This window comes from Gymnoscopelus braueri (assembly GCF_963280865.1).
Source record: "Gymnoscopelus braueri genome assembly, chromosome: 18".
Taxonomy (NCBI): domain Eukaryota; kingdom Metazoa; phylum Chordata; class Actinopteri; order Myctophiformes; family Myctophidae; genus Gymnoscopelus; species Gymnoscopelus braueri.
Window position 1 is genome coordinate 50,548,439 of NC_137618.1, and position 17,059 is coordinate 50,565,497.

The following is a 17,059-nucleotide window of genomic DNA, read 5'->3' on the forward strand; positions in this document are numbered from 1 at the left end:
CTTGAGGGACAGCCTGGTTAAATCAGATCTGGGTACTCAGAGTGTTTCCATTTTCCCAGTAGTACCAGATGGTAACTATAGGTGTGGCAACTGTGTGCAATGCACATACGTGGTATATCCATACGTGGTGCGATTACATGTAGCACAACGCATGTGGTATATCTTATCCGGTGCCCCTGGGGGTTGGCATATGTAGGCAAGACATCCCGGGCTCTGCGCACCAGGATTACTGAACACAGGAGTAGTATAAGAACTGGTGATGAACGTAATCCTGTTGCTGCTCATTTTAAAAAGGCCGGTCATAATCTCAATAATTTGCAATATGTTGGTGTTGAGAACCCAGGGGTGGAGATCTCGAAAGGTTACTTCTCCAACGTGAGACCTATTGGATTTATCTCCTCAATACCTGTCTCCTGATGGTCTAAAGAGGAATTTGATATAAAGCCTTTCCTCTTGTTTATGGTTTCTAGCTTCTTTTTGTTCCCTCATAGGGACATAGATTTATTCTGGGCTAGTCCTCTATCTATACCCAGTCAGTGGTCTAGGGGTAGTCTACCTGGTGCCTTGTGCAGAACATCCCTGGTTCAAACCTCACCAGGGACACCAACATGACATAAAAACCCTATCATGGATAGGCCTATATACAATATATCATCATCATTTATGACTTTTAACTGTTTTTATTGTTGGTTTTTCAGAAATGTATTTACTGGCTATTAGTGTCTATAATATGTTAAATGAAATGTGAAAAGTCTATTTTATGCATGCTCTCCCCAGAGGGCCGTAGACAAGTTTCTTTGTCCCTGTGATTGGAGTAGGGTGCTTTGTGCTCCTCCTGACTCCCAGGTGTTGTATATCATCATTAGCCAATGTTTGTGTATATGTTACAGGGTGAATGGAGAACCAGGGTGATTGAAGAAGGCTCGCTCGTTTTTACCACCCACCCAGCAATTCTGTAGAAGCAACACTAGACACTAGAGGGAGCCACAAGCCAGGCTTGTGCACAAGCACATATGGCCGTGACCACCCACACACACACAGTCACACACACACACACACACACACACATGCGCGCGCACGCACACGCGCTCATGCTTTCAATGGACTGTTAAGATACTTTTATTGTGTTCTGCTGGCTTTTGTTTTAGTTTCTCCCTGACACACACACACACACACACACACACACACACACACACACACACACACACACACACACACACACACAGCACACACACACACACACACACACACACACACAGTGATCCATGAAAAGAACTATTCTGTCCCTATCGGTTTACAAATCAAACGGCGCTGAGTCGACTAGTGGAGCGTCGGCCGGTCACCGCGGGCACTCGCGCCTGGAGGCGCGAGGGCGCGCTTCCTCGGCCTCAAGCTCCACTAAGTCGGCGCGCCGTGCGTGTGAACGCGTGTTCAGCGTTCCCCTCATAGATATTATGGTTCCCCTAGCTTAGCTTCCTGGTTGCTATGTGGGGGGGAACAACAAAAGACAGGTCTCCGTCGGCGCATCAAAGCCCCGCCTCTCCGCGCTCTCCTTCTCCTCCTCGGAGGAGGAGGAGAAGGAGAGAAGGAGAGGACGGGACGGTTTAAAACGCGAGGAGGAGGAGGAGGAGGAGGCTCCTCTTCCTCGCGAGCCTCGCGTAATAACCCCCCGCCTCGCAGCGCCGTCCTCCTCCTCCTCCTCGCGAGCCTCGCTAATAAACCCTGTCTCGAAAAGCCCCGCCTCGCCCCGAAGGAGCCCCGTGCCTAAAAACGAGCGCTCTGTCTTCAATCACCCTGGATCTCCATTCACCCTGTGACATATATATATGATGCTTTTGTCTGTCATTATAACATTTGCCTGATGAAGACCTAGAAGGTCGAAACGTTAAAATAAAAAGTGTGTGTTTTTTTTAGCTTGAGAACAGTGTGCAGACTTTCTTGTACTTATCCTTGTACTGGTCAGCTCCCAGTACAACAGTATTATACTGTGGTTGTACCGGTCAGCTCCCAGTACAACAGTATTATACTGTGGTTGTACTGGTCAGCTCCCAGTACAACAGTATTATACTGTGGTTTGACCCTTACAGATCTGTCACTCTGACAGTGTTGGAGATAAACCGGACCCCCCAGCTAAGGTCCCTGCTGTGTCCCCCCCCCCCCCCCCCTCAGATAAACCGGACCCCCCAGCTAAGGTCCCTGCCCTCTCAGACGTGCGTCGCTCCACCCTGACTGTGTCGTGGTACGGGCCCACCTACGACGGAGGCTCCGCCGTGCAGAGCTACAACCTGGAGGTCTGGGACAGTCTGGAGACCACCTGGACCCAGATGGTCTCCTGCAACAGCACCTCCTATAACGTCCAGGTGTGTGTGTGTGTGTGTGTGTGTGTGTGTGTGTGTGTGTGTGTGTGTGTGTGTGTGTGTGTGTGTGCGTGCGTGCGTGCGTGCGTGCGTGCGTGCGTGCGTGCGTGCGTGCGTGCGTGCGTGCGTGCGTGCGTGCGTGCGTGCGTGCGTGCGTGCGTGCGTGCGTTATTTTTCTCCAACTCGTATAGTCTAACAAGAGTCAATGTGTTTTTCGAGAATTATATATAGCAAATAAAATGATAAATATTTCTGTGCGTGTGCCTGTGCCTGTGCGCGTGCCTGTAGAATCTTCTTCCAGAGTGTCAGTATAAGTTCCGGGTTCGAGCGGTGAACATCTATGGAGTAGGAGAACCCAGCGCCGAGTCCGAACCCGTCACTGTGGGACTGGTGGAGGACGATGGTCAGTGCACGCACACGCACGCGCACGCGCACGCACACACACACACACACACACACACACACACACACACACACACACACACACACACACACACACACACATTACTGTTGGTCTATACATCTTTAAATGGTTTAAATACTACTGTTGCTTTAAAAGGTTTTAAGGCTAAAACACATGAATGTGATCTTGTAGGATATCATGAAGCATCAAGATCTCTCAGCTCATCTGGGAAAGGATCTGCTTTCTGCTCCTAAAAGCACAAATAAACATGTAGTTTTTATGCTCCGCATGTCTGGAACAAACTCCCAGAAAACTACAGGTTCTGCTGACACTCTTATTTATTTTAAATCACAACTAAGACCTTTCTGTTTGCTTCTGCCTTTCATTCACTTGTTTTTATTTGTCTTTCTCTTCTGCACTGTAACTGTCTCCACCAGGCCGAAGGCACGGCCCAGACTATGCTTTGCACCCTCTCTGTCCGTCCGTCCGTCCGTCCGTCCGTCCGTCCGTCCGTCCGTCCGTCCGTCCGTCCGTCCATCTGTCTGTGTGTCTGTCTGTGATCAGCACTGTTGGCTTGATCACAGCCAAACAGTGCACACACACTCCCTGGATGCCAGAGCAGAACCTCTGCCCCAAATTCTTCACATGGGCCTGTTATAGCGCCACCAGGAGGCCACGTGTGATTTACGTGAAATGTTGCACACACATTCCCACTAGGCCGAGGAAGAAATGCCACTTGAAATGTTTCAAATCAGCCTCATGGTGGCGCTATAACAGGCCAATTTGTGTTTTTACCTATAACTGCACCGATCTGTGTAAAACTTTGTATGCGCTCTCCCTATAGAGGCCAAGGAAAAACCTTTGTCCTGCCAATCCCATCCACCCTATAGTCACAGCCTTCCTCCCCTCACTCTCACCACTCATCACCAACGTAATAAACTCCTCCCGGTCTACTGGCTGCCATCACCCCCCTTCTGATCACTTCATAACGAGACTGTCCTCCTCAAGGTCATCCTCATCCTCCTTCGACACCATCAATCACTCCATCCTCATCTCACGCCTCCACTCCTCCCTTGGTTTACTCTCCTGGATGAAGCCACGCCTCTCAGACCGTCAGAAATTCATTTCCATCCACAGCCGTACCTCCTCCACTTCCCCAGGCACTCACGGCATCCCCCAGGGCTCAGTGCTTGGTCCCCTGCTCTTCATTTACATCCTACCGACGACACAACTCCACCTCTCCACCACGACCATCATCACAGCCACCCACTCCACCCCTCACCACCCTCACCACCCTCACCACCCCTCACCACCCCTCACCACCTCACAGACATAAAAACCTGGATGTAAAAGAACTTTCTCAAACTCAACTGAAACAAATCAGAAATCATTATCATCGGCCCCGACTCCCTCACCCGCTCCACCCAGGACTCCATCCCTTGTCACAGCCTCCACCCGCATCCGCAACCTTGGTGTCATTTTTGACCCGACTCTTTCATCCCTCCCCCGCGTAAACCACATCACCAAAACAGCCTTCTTCCACCTCAGGAACATCCAGGCTCCTGGAGGTCCCCATGCAAAACCAGGCTCTGAACCTGCCCCCCCCCCCCCCCCCCTCCCTCTGGAATGCACTCCTCGAACGCATTAGACACGCCCCCTCCCTCCCTGCCTTCAAAACCGCCCTGAACCTGTTCACAATTGCCTTTCCCATGCAGTTGACTTTGTATCAACTCTTGTTTTTAGTGTTTTATTGCTTTTATCTCTTATCGTACTTGTTTATCTTAGCTTTTTTTCCTCATAAAGTTGTTGTTGTTACATGCTCTGTAATCTGCTAAATCTGATAGTTAATTCCTTCCATTCTGTTTATCAGTCAATCAAAGGTTAGGATTTTAATTGAGTGTGTCTTGCTTTTCGCTGCCTGGCAGACAGACAGAAGGTGAGAGAATTATTTCATCGTTGTGTTATCATAAAAAATGAAAAACTGCGTCTCTATAGAAAAGAACAACAGCCAACGGTCATTCATCAGAGATTAAAACTGGGAAGGTTTTTCCTCTATATTTCACACCTGAATTTAGATCAGATCATATTAGATTAGGTTCAGTTTGGTAAGTCAAACTATATGTTTCTCCAAAATGAATATTTTTTTTGACAGCTGAACTCACACACACACACACACACACACACACACACACACACACACACACACACACACACACACACACACACACACACACACACACACACGCACACACACGCACAGAATACTAACTATGTTGTTGTTTTAACTGAACAGAGGCCAAGGAGGATGAAGCTGAAGACGAGGATGAAGGTGCGTATTCTATATGACCTGTCAATCATTCTATATGACCTGTCAATCATTCTATATGACCTGTCAATCATTCTATATGACCGCCAATTAAATCACTACATCACTACAACACATAACACAACACAACAAATACAAACACAACACAACACAATAACAACACAACAAATACAAACACAAACACAAACACAACACAACACATAACACAACACAACAAATACAAACACAAACACAAACACAACACAACACAATAACAACACAACAAATACAAACACAAACACAAACACAACACAACACAACACAACACAACACAATAACAACACAACAAATACAAACACAAACACAAACACAGCACAACACAACACATAACACAACACAACACAACAAATACAAACACAAACACAACACAACACAATAACAGCACAACAAAGCATTCTGTTTGACACTGCCAAGCGTGTGCGTGTGCGTGTGTGTGTGTGTGTGTGTGTGTGTGTGTGTGTGTGTGTGTGTGTGTGTGTGTGTGCGTGTGTGTGTGTGTGTGTGTGTGTGTGTGTGTGTGTGTGTGTGTGTGTGTGTGCAGACACAGACAAGGACCCAGACTACAGAGATGTCTTCGTCAGAACCGACGTTAAAGTGAAAGAACTTTATGATGTGGAGGAGAGACTGGGAACGTAAGCATCCAACCTGCATCCAACACACTCTACCATGTATCTGCATCCAACCTGCATCCAACACACTCTACCATGTATCTGCATCCAACCTGCATCCAACACACTCTACCATGTGTGCATCCAACCTGCATCCAACATACTCTACCATGTATCCAACCTGCATCTAGCACACTCTACCATGTATCTGCATCCAACCTGCATCCAGCACACTCTACCATGTATCTGCATCCAACCTGCATCCAACACTCTACCATGTATCTGCATCCAGCACACTCTACCATGTATCTGCATCCAACCTGCATCCAACACACTCTACCATGTATCTGCATCCAACCTGGATCCAACACTCTACCATGTATCTGCATCCAACACACTCTACCATGTATCTGCATCCAACACACTCTACCATGTATCTGCATCCAACACACTTTACCATGTATCTGCATCCAACCTGCATCCAACACACTCTACCATGTATATGCATCCAACCTGCATCCAACACACTACCATGTTTCTGCATCCAACCTGCATCCAACACACTACCATGTTTCTGCATCCAACCTGCATCCAACACACTCTCCCATCCATCTGCCTCCAATCTGCATCCAACCTGCATCCAACACACTCTACCATCCATCTGCATCCAATCTGCATCCAGCTTGCATCCAACACACTCTACCATAGTATAGTTTAACTCTTTGTTGCAGGTGAGGTGTTTAAATAGTTTAACTCTTTGTTGCTAGGGAGGTGTTTAAATAGTTTAACTCTGTGTTGCTAGGTAGGTGTTTAAATATATTAACTTGCAAGGAGGTGTTTAAATAGTTTAACTCTTTGTTGCAGGGAGGTGTTTAAATAGTTTAACTCTTTGTTGCAGGGAGGTGTTTAAATAGTTTAACTCTGTGTTGCAGGCAGGCCTAGAATTTCGTCATTTTAGGGGCGTGTTGTAATTTTTTGGAGGGCACAAAGGCCAAATGCCAGGGCAGGAAGGCCATCCAAAAAAATAAAAGATTTTTAAAAATGATTTAGAAGTCCACGGAAATAATGAATTTAACTTGAAGGTTAAGGATGATTGTATTTTAATATATTATAAGAATAGTATAACTATCTGTGAAATATAACCCATTTATTTCACAAAATAATGTGTTGGCAAATGACCAATATTTAGTTATATAGGTCTCAATATGTCACATTCAGCCCTGGACCTCACTGACTGAAGTAGGGGTCACATTAATCACATTAGATTCACAGATTAGAGCTTTTATGTATTTTCCCCACAAGTTATTTTCATTCAAATGAAATGTGATTGAACTTGCACTAATAATGACTTTAGTTGATTTTTCACTCTTTAAAATATAGAATGTCTTAATGATTAATAATTACAGCTTGTACAGCTTGTTTTTAAATAATAATAAAAAAGGAACATACAAGATTTTCCACCCGACAGCGATAATATATAGCCAATATATGGTTCTGTATCAGTATATGAGTCAGTTTTTGCAGATTTAATTCTAATTGGCTACTATGCCTGCATATGAATTTCATGGGCCTGGGTAGGTCACCCTTAGCCTGGTAAACCCTCCCTCCGGAAATCTTCTATTCTATTTGATTCCAGGAGTGAGTCTGGCCTGATAGCCCATTGTGGGGGTTTCTAGTGGAATTACCAGCTAACCGAGCCTATCAGCGTCGTCGCACATCGTTCTGTGATTGACAGCGACAGTTGGCCAATCAGGTGGCGAGTTCGAGTGAGCCCAAAACACGAACGGCAGCCATCTTTTTCTGTCCGCTATAATCTCCGCGATTTTTTGACTTCAAAAAGCTCTCTAACTTCTATTTTGAGGCACGGAATTTACTTATAAGATATCGTTTGGATAGAATTTAGTTGTTTAACTTCATATATGTGGTCAATTAATCATGACAAAGCCTATTTAAAAATAAAAATTTAGAGAACCGGTAGGGGTGGGCAGTGACACCCATGTACCCGAATAAGGCAACCCATTTTGGGCTTGGCTGTCTCAAAAGTCCCGTTGACGTCACATTAGACTGGTGAACTGCTGATTGGCTGAAGGGGAAAAAATATCATTGGCTGAAGGGGTTGTCAGTCAACGGTATTACTTCCGCCCAACTCAGCCTGCAGCCAATATTGCAGAATGGGCGATCAGGCCAGACTCACTCCTGGAATCAAATAGAATAGAAGATTTCCGGAGGGAGGGTTTACCAGGCTAGGTCACCCTGGCTTGGCGGAGATATGCCCTGTTGCGCAGTGGTTTGCAAAAGGATTATTTATTTCTTGTCCATCAGAGCGGTGAGGTCACTCTTTTGTATGATATTGATAGCCTAAACTTTTAATTTGTTTGCAGTTATTCTGTTGCTTTATATTAAGACTCATAATTTGGGGATTGCGCTGTATTTTATCAGATGTATTCATCTATATTTTGCTGTTGAAAAAAACATCGGGGCATATCGGTCTGTAGGACTACGGAATCCTCTCTCTCTCTCAGACTAGAAATCAAACCGGCTGCGTTAGATTTATCTCCTGTTTGGCCCGGTAATGCTTTTGTGTCTATTACACTGTGTTGCGGGATTCCGACGGTTCATAGGAGGCTCAAAATCAAACCTACCTACCACTGTGCATGTTGTAGCTGCGCAGCTCAACCAAAGGGACTGGTGTCTAAAGAAATAACCGTATTGACAGGAAAATCGCGCAGAGGAAAACTGTGAAATCAGTTGCTGGGCGCAGCTGGGGCACCACGGCCACTGTGGCCGTGAAGGCATGTCATTATTCGAGGGGCACACGGCCAATGAGAGGGGCAACGACGTCGTGGCCACCGTGAAATTCCTGCCCTGTTTGCAGGGAGGTGTTTAAATAGTTTAACTCTTCGTTGCAGGGAGTTGTTTAAATAGTTTAACTCTTTGTTGCAGGGAGGTGTTTAAATAGTTTAACTCTTAGTTGCAGGGAGATGTTTGAATAGTTTAACTCTTCGTTGTAGGGAGATGTTTAAATAGTTTAACTCTTCGTTGCAGGGAGGTGTTTAAATAGTTAATTGTTTAACTCTTTGTTGCAGGGAGGTGTTTAAATAGTTTAACTCTTGGTTTGCAGGGGGAAGTTCGGCCAGGTGTTCAAGCTGCAGGAGAAGGCGACCAAGAAGACGTGGGCGGGGAAGTTCATCAAGGCGTATTCGGCCAAGGACAAGGATAACGTGCGACACGAGATCAGCATCATGAACAGCCTCCATCACCCCAAACTGGTGCAGTGTGTGGACGCCTTCGAGGGCAAGGCCGACATCGTCATGGTGCTGGAAATGTAAGATATTTGCGCTGCAACGTGTTGTGAGCTTGCAGATCGGCAATTTTTAGGCTTTAGGCTTACGGATAAAAATGGCAAAATGTATAAAAAATGCCATTCATACAATCGCTGTCCTAAAATGTTGAAGGTTAGTGATACGAACTAACCCTAAATTGCAGAGCTACAAGATCACACTATTTTTCAGCTTTAGGCTTATGGTTAACAAAAAAATATATATATATTTTTTTTGAATGGCATTCATAAAATTGTCCTAGAATATGTATCTCTATCTGTGTGTGTGTGTGTGTGTGTGTGTGTGTGTGTGTGTGTGTGTGTGTGTGTGTGTGTGTGTGTGTGTGTGTGTGTGTGTGTGTGTGTGTGTGTGTGTCCAGGATTTCGGGCGGGGAGCTGTTCGAGCGGATCATTGACGAGGACTTTGAGTTGACGGAGAGAGAGGTGATCAAGTACATGCTGCAGATCGTAGACGGAGTGAGTTTCATCCACAAGCAAGGCATCGTTCACCTGGACCTGAAACCTGAGAACATCATGTGTGTCAACAAGACCGGCAGCAAGATCAAACTGATCGACTTTGGACTGGCCCGAAGACTAGGTACCACATCTACACAATCAATCAATCAATCAATCAATCAATCAATCAATCAATCAATCAATCAATCAATCAATCAATCAATCAATCAATCAATCAATCAATCAATCAATCAATCAATCAATCCATCAATCAATTCATCCATCCATCCATCCATCAATCAAAACTCTCTCCCCTCTCTCTCTCTCTCTCTCTCTCTCTCTCTCTCTCTCTCTCTCTCTCTCTCTCTCTCTCTCTCTCTCTTTCTCTCTCTCTCTCTCTCTCTCTACACAGAGAATGCAGGGACTCTGAAGGTGTTGTTTGGAACTCCAGAGTTCGTGGCACCAGAGGTCATCAACTATGAAGCCATCAGTTATCCTACTGACCTGTGGAGCATAGGAGTCATCTGCTACATCCTGTAAGTAAAGTAAAGTAAAAGTGTTTACTAAGGTAATAAATTCAACTATAAAGTCCGGCCAAAACCTTGTTACCTCACTCTGTCTCTGTCTCTCTCTCTCTCTCTCTCTCTCTCTCTCTCTCTCTCTCTCTCTCTCTCTCTCTCTCTCTCTCTCTCTCTCTCTGTGTCTCTCTCATCAGGGTGAGTGGTCTGTCTCCTTTTATGGGGGACAATGACAATGAGACATTGTCCAACGTCACTTCAGCCACCTGGGACTTTGAAGACGAAGCTTTTGATGAGATCTCCGAGAACGCCAAGGCCTTCATCACAAACCTGCTGAAAAAGGACATGAGGTATCTAACCAAGTTAAAAATACATTATTACATTACATTACATTACATTACAGTCATTTAGCAGACACTTTTATCCAAAGCGACTTACAATAAGTGCATTCAACATAGGTAGGGAACAAAAACTACTAATCACCAGAAGTCTTAAGTGCATTTTCTGCTAAAACAAGCAACCAAGAGTATATCTAGCGCTAAGGTAAAAGTGCAATATATCAGCTACCTATTTCCTTAAACAGATGAGACAAAATAGCTAAATCAAATGAGCAGGAGCTAAAACAAATAATTGTATCGACTAAACAAGATCCAATAAAACACCCAGATTCTTCGCAGTCCGAGTTGATGTCACCACAGCATTATCAATGGTGATGGCCATGTCTCGGTGCGGACAGCCCTTCCCCGGGAGGAACATGAGCTCGGTCTTGTCCAGGTTGAGCTTCAGGTGGTGCGTCGACATCCACTCCGAGATGTCAGCCAGACAAGCAGCAATGCGTGCCTCCACTTGTGTGTCAGAGGGGGGGAATGAGAGGATCAGCTGGGTGTCATCGGCATAACAGTCGTAGGAAAAGCCATGGGAGTGGATGACAGCACCAAGAGATGTAGTGTAGAGAGAGAAAAGAAGAGGACCCAGAACCGAGCCTTGGGGAACCCCGGTAGTGAGTCTGTGTGGTTCTGACACAGACCCTCTCAACATCACCTGGTAGGAGCGACCCGTCAGGTAGGATGCAAACAGGGAGAGTGCAGAGCCTGAGACACCCATCCCCTCAAGGGTGGAGAGGAGGATCTGATGGTTCACTGTGTCGAACGCTGCAGACAGGTCCAGGAGTATCAGGACGGAGGAGAGAGAGTTCGCTCTAGCCGCATGGAGCGACTCCGTCACTGCCAGGAGGGCAGTCTCGGTCGAGTGACCCACTTTGAACCAAGACTGGTGGGAGTCCAGGAGGTTGTTCTGGTGGAGGTGCGAGGACAGTTGTTTGAAGACAGCACGTTCGAGAGTTTTAGATAGGAAGGATAGAAGGGAAACCGGTCTGTAGTTCTTGATCTCAGAGGGGTCAAGTGTCGGTTTCTTTAGGAGGGGGGTGACTCTGGCAGTCTTGAAAGCAGAGGGAAAGTAGCCAGACGTCAGAGAGGTGTTAATAAGGTGGGTTAAGAAGGGAAGAAGTTCAGGTGCAGTGGACTGCAGCAGAGTGGATGGGACCGGGTCCAGGGAGCATGAGGTGGGCGACTAGAGGTAACAAGGAGAAGGACCTCGTTAGGGGAGAGGGGAGAAAAGTGGGATAGAGAGGGGGAGGGGGAGGGAAGAGGAGTAGATGAAGATAGAGAGGGAGGGGTGGAAGGCAGACAGGTGTGGGTAGTGTGCAGGGCACCAGCCGGGAGAGGAGGGAAGGAGGATCGGATATCGTTCACCTTCTTGTCAAAGAAGTTGGCGAAGTCGTCAGGGAGGAGGGACGAGGAGGGAGGAGGGGGAGGTGGTTGCAGGAGAGAGGAGAAAGTTTCAAAGAGTTTTTTAGGGTTAGAAGCAGAAGCCTGAATTTTAGTGCAGAAGAAAGCAGCTTTAGCAGCAGATAGAGAGGAGGAAAAAGTAGAAAGGAGAGATTGGAAGCTAAGAAGGTCCTCCGGGAGGTTGCCATTTCTCCATTTGCGCTCAGCCGCTCTCAGGCTCCGTCTCTCAGTACGCACTGAGTCCGACAACCAGGGGGCAGGTGGAGTTTGGCGTGCAGGCCTGGTGGTGAGGGGACAGAGATGGTCCAGGGAAGAGGATAGAGTAGAGAAAAGAAGATCTGTGGCGGTATCAGGGGATAGAAGAGCGAAGGATTCAGGGGCAGGGAGAGCAGAGAGAACAGAAGAGGAAAGATCAGTGCAAATTCTCCTTCTATAGCACAGCCACCAAGTCTAACCCCATCCCTCAAAAAATGCAGTTCGCTGGGCTCATTCAAAACAGCCCTAAAAACTCATCTTTCTGGAGGCCGAAAGAGGAGATAGTACCAGTTTCCCTGTAGACAGACGACCCCCCCCCACTCCTCTTTTTTGTACATATTTTGTATTTCCTCATGCAGTTTTTGTATATAATCGTTATTTTTCCATGCTTCACTCCCCCCCCCTTTTTTTTGTACATTTTTTTTTTTTTTTGTGACAGTGAAACAGGAGAGTATTTCCATTTTCTGGAAATTAGCAGACCAGCACCACCACCTGTCCGCACGGCTCTGGGAGTGTGAGAGAAAGAGTACACATCTGACAGAGCTGCGGGCGTAGCAGTGTTTTCTGGTCTGATCCAAGTCTCAGTCAGAGCAAGGAAGTTGAGGGAGAGCAAGGATGCGTAGGCTGAGATGAAAGCAGATTTGCCTTCCACCACAGCCGAGCGGCAATTCCAAAGCCCTCCCGTTACCACTTGCTCGACGTGAGTTGAAAGAGTAGGATAGATGAGATTAGTGGTGTCGCGACATCTGGGTGTAACCCAGTGTTTGTGCGACCACCAGGAAGAGGAGAGGACAGGAATAGGAAGAAAACACATTGTTGATCACTAAACATATACACTACTATACACTACTATATCTATCACACTATATATATGTCACTATCGTTCATTGACGAAGTCGGACTTTGACAAAGTCGCCTGTCGTTTGCTGGCCGCCGCTTAAAAGCTGACGCTTTCAGCTGGTGGTATAAGGCCACTTCAACTGATTGCTAATCGTCTGCCAGGAGTGCTGGCCAAACGAGACACTTAAAGGTATCATGACATTCATGTTTACACCACATTCAGAGTCTTTGTCCTGGTCCTTCAAACGTGTACAAAAAGTTTTAACTGAAAATTCCACTCCAGTGATTCACTGTAGGTGTTTTTGTCTCACATTTCTAAAGCCTTTTCAACTGCAATGAAAAAAGAAATCTTTGCCTGCGGGTGTCGCTGGTGAGGGATTTTGCCTGTCAATCATCGCCTCTGCTCCGCCCCCCCCAAAGGAAAGGATAGGGGAGGGGAGGGGCGAGGAGGAGAGTGGGCGGGATTAATCGACTGTGACCTCACTGTCGAAGGGCCAAGCTCAGATTACTTTTCAGCCTAATTATTCAGAAAACCCCAGACCACAGAAAATCCACTGAATGTTCAAAGTTCAGATTTTTTGGGTGTAATTGAGGTCATAAAACACAAAAAAAAACATAAAAAATATAAAAAGTGAAAATGAATGTCATCGAACCTTTAACAGGGCAATCAATTGGCCTATCCTGGGTGAAACCAGGTTCTCTTCAGATATTGTTAGCACATTATGTATCTAACCAAGTTAAAAATACATTATCTAACCAAGTTAAAAATACATTGGCCCTCATTTATCAATGGAGTGTGAAAACCGGCTTCTTTTTTGACTTATATTTGCCCTTACGCCAACGTCCAAGGTTTACGGAGTGATTGATGAATGAATGCATAAACATTAATGGATGAAGGCTGGTGTGTGCTGGATGGTTTTATTTTCCGATCTCCCGGTGGCCCAAATAAACCCACAGCATGAAGAATCACTTGCGCTGAGCACGGTTTGGAGCGTTGGGTTTTCATCCTTAACCCAGGTTGTACATAACTCCATAGGACACGCTACTGTATATAGGTTTGGAGACCTCAGTGTCCCGACTCCTGAAAATGCTCTCGCATAAGTGCTCCTCTATTTTTTAAATAGCAGTTCTACAAGCTCACAATGCGTCCCGATGCGAGCTTGTAAATCCGCTATTTTCAAATAGCCAGTGCAGCCAGATCTGCAATCTTATCTGAATGACTGTTAAAGCATTTTTTTTAAATGAGTTTATAAAATGTAATATATTCACAGGGATTATTTATTAGTATGTTACATGTGTCCAGATGCCTATCAGACGGTCAGACAATGCTGCTCCGCATGTCTACGATGTGGCCTACGATGTCTACGATTGCATGCCAGGCCAACGCATACACAGTGATATTAGACTGGTCATGCCAGGCTACCATATACACAGTGATATTAGACTGGCCATGCCAGGCTACCATATACACAGTGATATTAGACTGGTCATGCCAGGCTAACGCATACATAGTGATATTAGACTGGCCATGCCAGGCTACCATATACACAGTGATATTAGACTGGTCATGCCAGGCTAACGCATACACAGTGATATTAGACTGGCCATGCTAGGCTAACACATACACAGTGATATTAGACTGGCCATGCTAGGCTATCACATACACAGTGATATTAGACTGACCATGCCACGCTAACACATACACAGTGATATTAGACTGACCATGCCAGGCTAACGCATACACAGTGATAATAGTCTGACCATGCCAGGCTAAATGGTGCCAGGTGTGAATTGGCCTCTTTTCACACCAGGCAAATCAGGCACAACAAAATATATTTTCAGGAAAAGATCAGTACTAGTGGAGAGAAGTGTGAAGAGCTCACCTATATACACACCAAACAAATAAATAATGTTAAGATCAGATGTGGTTAAAAGACAAAGCCAAGGGAGTTTTAAGTAAAGACTTAATGCTCCAGATTTAGCCGTCCAACCCCCCACCCACCCACCCACCCACCCATCCATCCATCCACCCATCCATCCATCCATCCATCCATCCATCCATCCAGCAGTGGGTGGATGGATGGATGGATGGATGGATGGATTAGTGGTTAAGATGTCGAGACAGAAGAGGAGTCGAATCCTGTGGTGTTACCTCAAGGTCATTTTGAAGTTTTTGGTTTTCTCACAAATTCTAATAATATTGTCGTGTGTGTGTGTGTGTGTGTGTGTGTGTGTGTGTGTGTGTGTGTGTGTGTGTGTGTGTGTGTGTGTGTGTGTGTGTGTGTGTGTGTGTGTGTGTGTGCGCGTGTCACAGGGCCAGGCTGACGTGTGCTCAGTGCTTTGAACACCCCTGGTTGAAGCAGGACACCAACACCATGACGGCTAAACGACTGTCCAAGGAGAGGATGAAGAAATATATCCTACGCAGGAAGTGGCAGGTACATAGAAACACATCCTACGCAGGAAGTGGCAGGTACATAGAAACACATCCTACACAGGAAGTGGCAGGTACATAGAAACACATCCTACACAGGAAGTGGCAGGTACATTTTGAATACAATTCCATCTAGTTTTAGACACACTTTAGTTATCTGAAACAATGTTTTAGTCTAGGTTTTGTTGACTAAATATCATACGATTGTTGTAGACTGAATCTACAGTTGATTTAGTCGACTAAAATGTATTTTGGTGGTGCTGTGATGGCGTCGTAATGCCTGATTTATACTTGGTTGTGTGCCGAAAATAGGCGATGTACAAGCTTTTGAGCTTGTAGATCGGCTATTTTTGGAGCCGCACGCAGCCAAGAATAAAAGGCCTTGTCTTAGTTCTACTGGATCTCTTCTCCACTAGTCTTAGTTCTACTGGATCTCTTTTCCACTAGTCTTAGTTCTACTGGATCTCTTCTCCACTAGTCTTATATAGTTCTACTGGATCTCTTCTCCACTAGTCTTAGTTACTGGATCTCTTCTCCACTAGTCTTAGTTCTACTGGATCTCTTCTCCACTAGTCTTAGTTCTACTGGATCTCTTTTCCACTAGTCTTAGTTCTACTGGATCTCTTCTCCACTAGTCTTAGTTCTACTGGATCTCTTTTCCACTAGTCTTAGTTATACTGGATCTCTCCTCCTCTAGTCTTAGTTATACTGGATCTAGTCTCCACTAGTCTTAGTTATACTGGATCTCTTCTCCACTAGTCTTAGTTATACTGGATCTCTTTTCCACTAGTCTTAGTTCTACTGGATCTCTTCTCCACTAGTCTTAGTTCTACTGGATCTCTTCTCCACTAGTCTTAGTTCTACTGGATCCCTTCTCCACTAGTCTTAGTTCTACTGGATCTCTTCTCCACTAGTCTTAGTTCTACTGGATCTCTTTTACACTAGTCTTAGTTCTACTGGATCTCTTCTCCTCTAGTCTTAGTTCTACTGGATCTATTCTCCACTAGTCTTAGTTCTACTGGATCTCTTTTCCACTAGTCTTAGTTCTACTGGATCTCTTCTCCACTAGTCTTAGTTCTACTGGATCTCTTTTCCACTAGTCTTAGTTATACTGGATCTCTTCTCCACTAGTCTTAGTTATACTGGATCTCTTTTCCACTAGTCTTAGTTCTACTGGATCCCTTCTCCACTAGTCTTAGTTCTACTGGATCTCTTCTCCACTAGTCTTAGTTCTACTGGATCCCTTCTCCACTAGTCTTAGTTCTACTGGATCTCTTCTCCACTAGTCTTAGTTCTACTGGATCTCTCCTCCTCTAGTCTTAGTTCTACTGGATCTAGTCTCCACTAGTCTTAGTTATACTGGATCTCTTCTCCACTAGTCTTAGTTATACTGGATCTCTTTTCCACTAGTCTTAGTTCTACTGGATCTCTTCTCCACTAGTCTTAGTTCTACTGGATCCCTTCTCCACTAGTCTTAGTTCTACTGGATCTCTTCTCCACTAGTCTTAGTTCTACTGGATCTATTCTCCTCTAGTCTTAGTTCTACTGAATCTATTCTCCTCTAGTCTTAGTTCTACTGGATCTCTTCTCCACTAGTCTTAGTTCTACTGGATCTCTTCTCCACTAGTCTTAGTTCTACTGGATCTCTTCTCCACTAGTCTTAGTTCTACTGGATCTCTCCTCCTCTAGTCTAAGTTCTACTGGATCTAGTCTCCAC

The 17,059-nt window shown here is 45.4% G+C and overlaps 1 protein-coding gene across 1 annotated transcript in view; it reads left to right on the plus strand.

Moving 5' to 3' along the window:
* LOC308073410 (myosin light chain kinase, smooth muscle-like) overlaps positions 1-17,059 on the plus strand; it is a 96,591-nt gene that overhangs the window by 68,083 nt on the left and 11,449 nt on the right. Inside the window, exons 20-28 of the mRNA XM_080412283.1 lie at positions 2,170-2,360; positions 2,646-2,760; positions 5,054-5,089; positions 5,667-5,757; positions 8,855-9,058; positions 9,433-9,650; positions 9,921-10,044; positions 10,224-10,376; positions 15,223-15,346. Coding sequence (XP_080268409.1) covers positions 2,170-2,360; positions 2,646-2,760; positions 5,054-5,089; positions 5,667-5,757; positions 8,855-9,058; positions 9,433-9,650; positions 9,921-10,044; positions 10,224-10,376; positions 15,223-15,346 — 1,256 coding nt within the window. The remainder of the gene's footprint in view (positions 1-2,169; positions 2,361-2,645; positions 2,761-5,053; positions 5,090-5,666; positions 5,758-8,854; positions 9,059-9,432; positions 9,651-9,920; positions 10,045-10,223; positions 10,377-15,222; positions 15,347-17,059) is intronic.